This window comes from Eleutherodactylus coqui, chromosome 1 (assembly GCF_035609145.1).
Source record: "Eleutherodactylus coqui strain aEleCoq1 chromosome 1, aEleCoq1.hap1, whole genome shotgun sequence".
Taxonomy (NCBI): domain Eukaryota; kingdom Metazoa; phylum Chordata; class Amphibia; order Anura; family Eleutherodactylidae; genus Eleutherodactylus; species Eleutherodactylus coqui.
The window spans coordinates 12,575,862-12,587,448 of NC_089837.1; the positions used below are offsets into that span (position 1 = coordinate 12,575,862).

General features: G+C 42.1%; 1 protein-coding gene across 1 annotated transcript in view; it reads right to left on the minus strand.

Annotated features, from left to right (window-relative positions):
- Window positions 1-7,762, minus strand: part of LOC136612438 (vomeronasal type-2 receptor 26-like) — a 95,494-nt gene extending 87,732 nt beyond the window's left edge. The window contains exon 1 of the mRNA XM_066593206.1: window positions 7,431-7,762. Within this exon, the coding sequence (XP_066449303.1) occupies window positions 7,431-7,762 (332 nt within the window). The remainder of the gene's footprint in view (window positions 1-7,430) is intronic.
- Between the last annotated feature and the right edge of the window lie 3,825 nt (window positions 7,763-11,587).

Here is an 11,587-nt window from a genome sequence, read left to right on the forward strand (position 1 = left end):
CCATTTCTCTCAGCTTAGAAATGTTTAAACATGTTCCAATATTTTATATGGTATGTTTAATGGTACTATTGAAAAATACAGCTTGGCCCACAAAAAGAATAAGCGCCCCATAAAGCTATGCCACCGGAAAATTTTTAAACTTATGATTTTTTGAAAGCCGGGAGGACAAAATGAATACAAAAATACAAAAAGGGGTGGAGCAGGAAAGGTTAATGTTATGGCTGATGTTTTTGTGTCGCTCTTAGCTGCTGTGTGCACTTAATTACTTCGCCTAAATTTTAACTTGTAAAATAAAAACATTCATCTAGCTGAGTCTTTCTCTAATCCCGGCGTGCAGTCACTACCCATAATGCAGTTTTACGCACATTTTTGAATTTCGTGTTTTAATTCCACCATCTTATTCTGCGGTCATGAGAATTTCTGGACTTACCCCTCACATGTGATAATCTCATTATCAGCGAATGTAATATAATTGTGTCGGTGAGGTGTGGTAGAAAGTTGTATTATTCCACCGAGCATCAGATCTCCCGACTTCGTGATGTGCTCTGATTCGCCAATCAGTTCTAATTTGCATGTGCGCTCCATAACACGTCTACCATCAATAAGAGTGAGGATCAGAAACAGGATGTATGTACTGTGCAGAACCATTACCTGGTGGGAGACAATCACAATTATAGTGGTCAATGATGTCACATTCTATGAACGTTCCACATCTGTCTATGTTGAGGTATGATCCCATATATGAAGAAAATCCACACCAAAATCCACATTCCCTTAATGAAGTTCATAGGATCTCATATTTATATTTGGTACATAAAGTAAACAGAACACCACTCTTCCTATATAACATTGGCCTCAGAAAATGTTCTATTTGCAGTTGTTGCAAGGCCGCTTCCACTGATCTCCTACATATGATGTAGTCATACCCTAGATTAACAAGACTCTTGAAGGGAGATTCTTGATCTCATCATTTCTGTATATAACATATTCTTTAACACCTTATTTATGTATACTGAATTAATTCCTAAAAGATAGCTTATTTAAGTCTCTGAAATTTGCTTGAAAAAACAAACAAACATAGAAGAGGATAGACTAGGGAATATCCCACCATCTCTTGTCTAGTCAATGCAGTCGAGCACAATATAAGATAAGGCTGCAGAACCAATCGAACCTAAATAAGTGTCTATTCTTAAAATAGATCCCAATTCTGTAAAATATATATATATATGTATATATTGGACGGGAAATCCTATTACGGTATAACATAGGTAGAAATACACTACCCGATTCCTAATATATACAGCTACAGAGTATGTGGGTACATTCAACACCTGATCCTAACCCAATTGTACGTAAATGATGCCAGGCCTCAGAATGGGCTGCAATAAGAACCATTTAGTACCGTATAGTATAAAGTGCAGGTGGTATCAGCACTGGTTCATAGATTATCTCCACAAGGGAAACACTACATCTGGACATAGTTTCCTATGGGATAGACAGGGCTAGTGCAATCATACAATGATCAAACTGGATACCTATTTGAAGGTACCCAGTCTCAGAGTTTATTTCTCTCTTAAAGGCCAATCCAGATATAGCGTTTCTTTTATCGCTCCTAATGTCCAACATCAGGAGAGTATCTTCTAATGTAGGATAAAAAGATAACTTAGTTTCCTGATGGACAAAGGTACCTTATATACATAGAATACCAATCTAATTCACAGATATGCTACTGCAAATGGTTGTACAGCTTCTATAGTTCATTTTTTGTAGTAGGTTCATAACAGGGTTTGACGCATTTCTATTAGGTGACTCATGAGGAACCCAAGCTTCATTGAACCTAATCCGTGTCTACTAAGTGTATGGTAAACACTATTACATTAGTCTACAAAATTTCTTATTCCAATAGAATAATAGAGGCTAGCTGCATGTTCTAACTCTGTGACTAATATCACAGTATATTGAGCGCATAGCCCTAATCTAAAGACAATGCAAGAAATAACAAACAAGGATCCAGTGGAGCCTCCAGCCTTGATGGTAGGCTAGAGACATATGGCTCCTCTCTGATCCAGTGTTTTCTTTTGAAGCCAACAAAGGATACACTCCTCACAGAGATTCGAGCGTGCATTACCAACCCGCCCAGCCGGGTGGGTATAAATCACATCATGCCGATGGCCTGTTGATCTTTTGTGGATAGGGAGTATAATGTTTCCGCTATTTAATATCCTCAGGATCTAATCAATCATATTATTGAAGTTACATATCTAATTAGATACTGCTACCGATCTTTTCCAGACTTTGCAGTCTTTAGTATTGTATAGCCTCCCATATCACTAGCAATCACCAGATGTCGTAGAGTCATGATGTAATGATGTGGGAGGGGGCATGTCAGCTCATGCGGTCATGGAATCTAGACATGTTTGGACTGCACTAGCGTTCCTATAGGAATGAAGTGGCATAGTTCTCTTGATATTGTATTTACCACTGGCGGTCACCTCATGTCTAGTGTCATAACATCATGATGTGAAAGAAGGCATGTCCACTCATACTATGCGATCATGTGGCCTAGACAGGATTGTACTGCGATAGCGTTTCCATAGGAACATACTGGCATCATACTCCCAGGGCATTCGGAATCCCTAACACGGCTAGCTTACCATAGAAGTTAAAATTGTTCAACTGAAGCGATGCATTAATAATTAAACCATAAGATGAAACTCACTAACTAATGATGATAGATGTATTTGATCATATAGTACTAGCCCAACAGCCTATTCAAAACCATCTGGTCTTAGCAGCATAACATATTATATCATTTTTGGTTTGTATTTATCTAAGAGGGTATCCACATTCTACTAATCATGGCATAACAGCAAACAAACTAACTACAGTCAAGACAGACTCAGAAATCCAAGACAATAACAGACTTCTACGGTTTCTATTTACATATAGTATATATGCATTAATACAGTATGGTAAAAGAGGGCACTAGTTCATAGAAAAGCAATAAAGGACAGCAGTTCATTCAGACCCTTTGGATCCACGCCATCAACCCTATATATCCATTCTGTTTCTTTCTGGAGTAGTCTTTTGTTCACATCAGCTCTCTCTGTATGATCTCACTGACTTGAAGCCTGAAATTTTAGCTGATTAGCATTACTTTCGTGGAAAAGGTGCATGTGGTTCTCATTTGGTGTATTATGGCCTCTTTGGATGTTTCCAGCATGAGCTAGAATTCTCCTCTTCACCTGCTGTATAGTTTTGTCTAGCTAGCTTTTTGGGTATGGGCATGTCGCAACATAGGCTACATTCAATGATCTACAGTTAACAAACTCTTTGATTTTAAATGAGTTCTTGGTATATATGAGTTATTGCTAGAAGGAATCTCCTTTCGCTAAAAAAACTACTGGCTTGACTGTCGTTGCATTTCTCGACATCAGGATCACTAAGACAGCAGTATAATACACCTGCACTATATTCTATATGGTTCTAAATGGTTCTTATTGCAGCCCATTCTGACATCTGGAATTATTTACGTACAATTGGGTCATGATCAGGTGTTGAATGTACCCACATCAGTATATATATATTTGGAATTGGGTAGTGTATTTCTACCTATGTTATACTGTTATAGGATTTCCCGTCCAATATACATATTTTTTTTTACAAACTTGGGATCTATTTTAACCCCTTAGTGACAGAGCTTTTTTGCTTTTTTCCATTTTTGTTTTTTCCTACTCCCTTTTAAAAAACCGTAGCTCCTTAATTTATCCATCAACATCGCTGTATGAGGGCTTGTTTTTTGTGGGATGAGTTGTATTTTTCAATGGCGCTATTTATTGTACCATATAATATACTGAAAAACTTTTAAAAAATTCTTAGCGGAGAGAAATGGAAAAAAAGCGACATTCCACCATTTCTCGGTGCGTCCTGTTTCTACAGCACACAAATTGCAACAAAAACGACCTGATATTTTTATTCTATGCGTTAGTACGATTGCTACAATACCAAACTTGTATAGTATTTTTTTTGCTGTAGTACTTTTATTTATTTTTTTAAGATATTTAATTTTTTTCAATTATTTTCTGTGGTCATTTTGTGCGCGCAATACCTTTTTTATTTTTTCGTCGACGTAGTTGAGCAAGGGCTCATTTTTTGCGCGATGTCCTGAAGTTTCCGATAGTATCAATTTGGAATACATACGACTTTTTGATCACTTTTTATTGCGTTTTTTCTGGGAGACAGGGTAACTAAAAAAGTGTATTTCTGGCGTTCTTTTTTTTTTTTTTTCACACGACGTTCACCGTGCGGGAAAAATAATGCACTACTTTGATAGATCGGACTTTTACGGACGCGGCGATACCAAATACAGATTTTTATTTTATGATTTTGATTTTTTAATAATGGATATGGCAAAAGGGGGGTGATTTAAACTTTTATAACTTTTTTTTTTTAACAATTAAAAAAACTTGATTGATCTTTTTTTTTAACTTTACTTTAAAGTCCCCATGGGGGACTTTAACATGTGATGCTTTGATCGCTCCTGCAGTATGACGTAATGCTATAGCATTACATCATACTGCTTTTTTACAGGCAGTCTATGAAGCCATCCTGTGTGGATGGCTTGATAGGCAGTCTGCTAAGGCAGCCCTGGGGCCATTCATTAGACCCCCGGCTGCCGTGACACCTGCACAGCTCCCCCGATCTCACCACGGGGGGCCCGTGAGGGACCCCCAAACAGCGTTCGGGGGATTTAAATGCCGCTGTCAGAATTGACAGCGGCATTTAAAGGGTTAATAGCCACGATCGGCCGAACGGGTGTCAGCTGTAATAAACAGCTGATGCCCGCGCTGTATGGAGGGAGGTAGTTTCCCGATGGGGCGGTCGTTAAGGGGTTAAGAATAGACAATTATTTTGGTGCGATTGTCTGGTTCTGCAGTCTTATATTATATCATACTGGATTGCATTGACTAGACAAGAGATTGTGGGGATATTCCCTACTTTATCCTCTTCTCAATTATTTTAAATGGGCCGATAAATCGTGGGCCAAGTTTACCGGACGGTTGCTTGAGTTTTATATTTCTGGTAGACAACCAAACCAAATCGCCAACACAGAATAACGCACCCTCAGTGCGATGACTGCCTGCAATTCACTTGCTCCACCGAAGTGATCGCTGTAATTTTTTTCTGAACCTCAGCCCACCTAGCCTCAATATCAGAACAGAACTCGTTTGTTCTTGGTACCTACGAAACCCGCTTGGAAAGGGGACAAAAACATGGGTGAAATCTGTAATTACAAAAGAACGGCTGAACAAACTGGCCTGTATTTTATCATTCAGTAAACCAGAAAGTACCACAAAATGTCACATTTTGCTAAAACGATCCACTACCACCCAAACAACTGTGGTCCCTTTGGAAGCTGGTAAATCCCTAATGAAGTCCATGTGTAGTGGATATACGCAAAATCTATATTTCTATGACAGTGGACATACATTTCATATGCAGTGGACGGTGGACCTGTAATAAGTCTGACACACGAAACTGCGGTTTTCAACATTACCGCTTTTTAACAGATGCGCTAGTCAACATAAGCAGTTTACGGGAAATTTATGCTAATAATAGTTCAAGTCATAACTTCCAATCATACCGGACCATCCACACGTGGTGCCCAAGACAACTCACTCATCTCATCTTGCCCCCTCCGGATTGATACCACATGATGGGCAACGCCAAGAATAACAGATGACCGGATGAAGGAAGAATCTCAAGACGCTTATCCAATAATCAATCAATACGTTGTATCTATGCAATCTTTGGCATGCTCAAAAAGGGCAGAAATGTTAAACTCTTTAAAAGAAGCTGCGCAACCACAAATAAAGCAGAAATGAGGAAGTTTTCACACGCTAAACCTGTGTCAGTGTGATTGCTTCAGGCTGTGCGCACAGTCTCATAACATTAATTTGGAAGGATGCAAACATTCCTATTGATTACGTCGTGGACCCCCAAAGGTCATCCATGACACATGGACAAATGGGTTCAAGGTCTCATAGGAATTGGCAATGGTAATATTTTATTGGTTGGCCGACTACGAGGTGACTTGGTTTTGGCGCACACCTCACAAGACAAAACAAAACTGAAGGTGTCCCGTCGTAACGAAGGCCACCAAAACATTCTAGAGAGCAGCTTATGGGTTTTATTAATTCCTGGATGCCCGGCCAATCCGGAACTATGAATCTCGGCCAGCACCTGTAACCTTAGATGAACTGGAACAAAAAGCTTTCCAACAGGATTGGGATAGGAGGTACATCAGATATATTTGGAAGGAAACTTCTCGAAAGAGCATCGGCCTTTACATTCTTCCAATTTAGATGATAAGTAACTAAAAAATTGAAATGGGAAAAGAAAAGTGACCAGCGTGCCTGTCTAGGATTAAGTCTCTTAGCTGATTGCAGATATATAAGGTTCTTCTGATCAGGGAAAACCGTCAGCCTGTGTTGCACCCCTTCTAGAAGATGACACCATTCTTGAAAAGCCCTTTTAATTGCCAACAGTTCTCTGTCCCCAATATCATCATTTTGCTCAGAAAATAAAAATTTACTAAGGAAGATTGCACACAAGCAGAGATCTTGCAATGTCTCAGTTCCCTGAGACAGAACTGCTCCAACCCCCACCTTTGAAGCATCAACCTCAATAATAAAAGAGGAGAATCTGGCTGCACCAGAACCAGAGCCGTAGCAAAACACTTCTTCAATTTTTGAAATGACTGCAGTGCTTCTGCTGACCATTTAGACGGAAAACATTTCTTCTTTACCATATCAGTAAGAGGTTTAACTATCACTGAAAAATTCCTAATGAATCTGTGGGAATAGTAGCGAATCCCGAGAACCTTTGTAGGGCTTTCATATTCTCTTGTAGGACCCAGTCCTGAACCGCTCAAACCTCCTCAGGATCCATGTTGAAATCCTCTTGGGTAATTATATGCCCAAAAAATGTGATCTCTTGTACAGCAAACACACAATTTTCTCTTTTTGGCGAATAAACAATTCCGGCACAACATTTGGAGGACCTAGCGAACATGGGAAACGTGAGACTCAAAATCAGGGGAAAAGATCAAAATATCATCCAAGTATACCAATACAAATCTGCCCACAAACTTATACAGAGCCTCATGGATAAAGGACTGAAATACAGCAGGGGCATTAGTGAGACCAAAAAGCATCATAATGCCCCTCTGGGGTATTAAACAGAGTCTTCTACTCGTCCCCCTCCTTAATCCGGATTAAATTATATGACCCATGCAAGTCCAGTTTAGAAAACAGTTGGAGCAATTTAACTGTGAAAACAGATCTGGGATAAGGGAAAGAGGGTACGGATTGCATTTTGTGATTTTGTTTAATTCCCTAAAGTCAACACAGGGACGTAAACCGCCTCACAAAAAGAACCCAGCTGCCAGCAGCGAACTAGATGATCGTATATGATTCTTTCCCAAACTGTCCCGGATATAATCTTCAAGAGCCTGTCTCTTGTGGGCAAATATGTTGTACATGTGACTCTTGGGAAACTTGCAGTCAGGAAGAAGTTTAATTGCACAATCCTCTTTTCTATGCGGTGGTAATCTATCTGCCCCCTCCTTGGAAAACACATCAGGGAAGTCAGCGATAAATTCAGGTAACTCTTCTGCCTGAATAGAAGGTATATTAACAGAAATGCAACAGGAAAGACAACCAGGCTTCCATTTTGTGATGTCCATCTTCTTCCAGTCCATTACCGGGTTGTGTAAGCGTAACCAAGGCAACCCCAAGACTACTTGCGTAAGGAGGGATTCCATGACATATAATGTTATAATTTCCGTGTGAAACAGCCTAATCTTTAAATGAACATTAGGCACACAAAGCCTCAGACGTCTGAGATAGCTGAGAAGCGTCAATGGCGTACACAGGAATAGGAAAATCCAAAGAATTAATCTCTTACTCTGATCAGGTGGTGCAGCATGGGGTGTCCAGGCACTTTAAAAGTTCATTAATGTGTAGGGATGAGCGAGCGTACTCGGATAAGCACCACTCGCTCGAGTAATTTGCTTTATCCGAGTATCGCTGTGCTCGTCCCTGAAGATTCGGGTGCCGGCACGGAGCGGGGAGCTGCAGGGGAGAGCGGGGAGGAACGGAGGTAAGATCTCTCTCTCCCTCTCTCCCTCTCTCCCGCCCGCTCTCCCCTGCTCCCCGCTGCGACTCACCTGTCAGCGGCAGCGGCACCCGAATCTTCAGGGACGAGCACAGTGATACTCGGATAAAGCCAATTACTCGAGCGAGTAGTGCTTTTCCGAGTATGCTCGCTCATCCCTATCAATGTGTCATTATTTTTTTCATTTTTGTGCTGTATCTTTGTGCCCCTCTAACCTGCTTTGTGCTCCTTGTTGGGCTATGTTTAATAAATGAATTGCATCATATGCTAAACTAGCTGATATACCTGGCTTCGCCCGAGTTAATTTGGTACTGGTGTTTATCTGATGTTCACACAGAAAATCTTATGAAGTCGTCGTTACTTTAGAGATACCGAGGAAAAAAATATGTTCACCATTTTGCATGGTTCTTTGCATTACCCAGAAAACACCACGTGGAGGTAACCATGCGACATTTCCTTTATATAAAATGACATCGGGAAGTGAGAGAATTAGATTACGTACGTAAAATTTGGACGCTAATTATTTTACACTTAGAATTGAATAATCGAGTTGGGACCCATTAACTTTTATTATTTATGACATAATCAATGCCCATGCCAAATTTCAAGTTTCTATAACACCGGGAAGTGAGAGCATTAGATTATGCACGTAAAAATTCAGACGCTAATTCTTTTGCGCTTAGAATTGAATAATTGAGTTGGGACAGCTTTACTTTTCCTATTTATGACATAATCAATGCGTGTGCCAAATTTCAAGTTTCTGTGACATCGGAAAGTGAGAGAATTAGATTCCGTACGTAAAATTTGGACGCTAATTCTTTTGCGCTTAGAATTGAATAATCGAGTTGGGACTGCTTTACTTTTCCTATTTTGTACATAATCTATGCTTGTGCCGAATTTCATGTTTCTGCGACATCAGAAAGTGAGAGAATTAGATTCCGTACATACAATTTGGACGCTAGTTCTTTTGCGCTAGAATTGAATAATCGAGTTGGGACCTATTTACTTTTCCTATGTTGGACATATTCTGTGCTCTTGCCAAATTTCATGTTTCTGCGACATTGGGAAGTTGGAGAATTTTTGGCGAGTCAGTCAGTGAGTCAGTGAGTGAGTCAGTGAGTGAGTCAATGAGGGCTTTCGTCTTTATATATATAGATGGTTGTTTTTTTGAGGTTGGTTAGCATTGATTGTTAGTATTTTCTAACTCTTAAACACCTTGAGCATAAAGATATGATTATGATGAGGCTGTTGATTCTAGTTATAGCGGTACTAGGGCCAATGGCAAAATATGCAATTGTATGGAGCACTGCGCATGCACAGTATTGGAAAGTTTCTGCCAAGATGGCGGTCCCCTCTGCTGATACTAGTCTCTAGTGGACGGCCCCGCGAGATTAGGTGGAATTTTCGTGCATGCGCGATGGCGCCCGAGGGATGCGAGTACTATAGCGCGCGTTGCTCATGAAGGGGAACGCCCCAGTGCTGACACTGCTGGATCACCATTGGTCTGGGAATCTCTGCGACTCACCTGAGACACAGGTGAGCTTTTAATGTTGTTCAATGCATGCAAGTGATTGGTGAAGGGTTGGTATATATGTGGTTGTGAGCACAGCATTAAACAGTTTGAAAAAGGCTGGGTGCTCAGCCGAAACATTATGTTTGTCATGTGGAATTGGATTTTTGGAATAAAGACATCCGTGGATACGTGAGGATGTTAAAGGGGTTGTCCAGCGAAAGCAAGTGGGGGTATACACTTCTGTATGGCCATATTAATGCACTTTGTAATGTACATCGTGCATTAAATATGAGCCATACAGAAGTTATTCACTTACCTGCTCCGTTGCTAGCGTCCTCGTCTCCATGGTGCCGTCTAATTTCAGCGTCTAATCTCCCGATTAGACGCGCTTGCGCAGTCCGGTCTTCTCCCTTCTGAATGGGGCCACTTGTGCCGGAGAGCTGCTCCTCGTAGCTCCTCCCCATCACGTGTGCCGATTCCAGCCAATCAGGAGGCTGGAATCGGCAATGGAACGCACAGAGCCCACGGTGCACCATAGGAGAAGACCTGCGGTCCACCGTGGGTGAAGATCCCGGCGGCCATCTTAGCAAGGTAAGTAAGAAGTCGCCGCAGCGCGGGAATTCGGGTAAGTACTATCCGTTTGTTTTTTTTTACCCCTGCATCGGGTTTGTCTTGCGCCGAACAGGGGGCCTATTGAAAAAAAAAAAACCTGTTTCGGCGCGGGACAACCCCTTTAAGCTATTTTATGCACCGATTTGCTGCTCCTATCTTTACTTCTAAGCCAAAATGTTTGACCGTATCCTGATCTATTAAATTAATACTAGCTCCATAATCCAGAAAGACTCTAATGGGACTGCCCACACTGCCACAAAGAATCTCAGCATGAAGCACCAGCCTGGAGGACAATACCCAAGAAATTTGATGGTCTAGAGCAGTGATGGCGAACCTTTTAGAGACCGAGTGCCCAAACTGCAACCCAAAGCCTATTTATTTTTCGCAAAGTGCCAACACGTCAGGGGGCAGGACTTATCACAGCGTATGATTTTACCCCCATCATTCTAAAAAAGGACAGCACTGTTTCAAAATAGACAGGGTACAGATTTGGACTGCTTTTTGGATGCGGAAATACTGCAGAATGTCCTCAGCGGAAATTTCTTTTTAAAATTCTGCAGCATTTCCGCATCCAAAAAGCTGTCAAAATCTGCACTCTGTCTATTTTGAAACAGCCCTGCCCATTTCCGCCACATGTAAACATACCCCAGCGGTAATAGTAACAAACCACAGCAGCCCCCAATATAATAGTGAGAAGCCACAGCGGCCCCTAGTATAGTGGTGATACCCCACAGCGGCCCCCAGTATAATGGTGACACCCTGCAGCGGCCCCCAGCGTAATGGTGACACCCCACAGCGGCCCCCAGCACAATGGTGACACCCCACAGCGGCTCCCAGCGTAATGGTGACACCCTACAGTGGCCCCCAGCGTAATAGTGCCCCTCCCCCAGCATAGCAGTGACAAACCACAGCGGCCCCCAGCGTACTAGTGACAAACCACAGTGCCCCTCAGCGTACTAGTGACACACCCCTAGCGGCTCCCCACATACTAGTTACACCACCTCAGTGCCCCCCCCCCCCGCATACTAGTGATGCCCCCCCAGCGTACTAGTGACACCCCCAGCGCCCCCCCGTGTACTAGTTACACCCACCCAGTGCCTCCCCGTGTACTAGTGACACCCCCCAGTTCCCCCCCATGCATACTAGTGACACCCCCCAGTAGCTCCCCACGTAAAGTGACACCCCCCCAGCGGCCCCCCTGCGTAATAGTGACAACCCCCCAGCGGCCCCACAGTCTGTCCTGCAGCCGCTCCGTGTCCTGCTCTCCAGCTGCTGCTGCCTCCG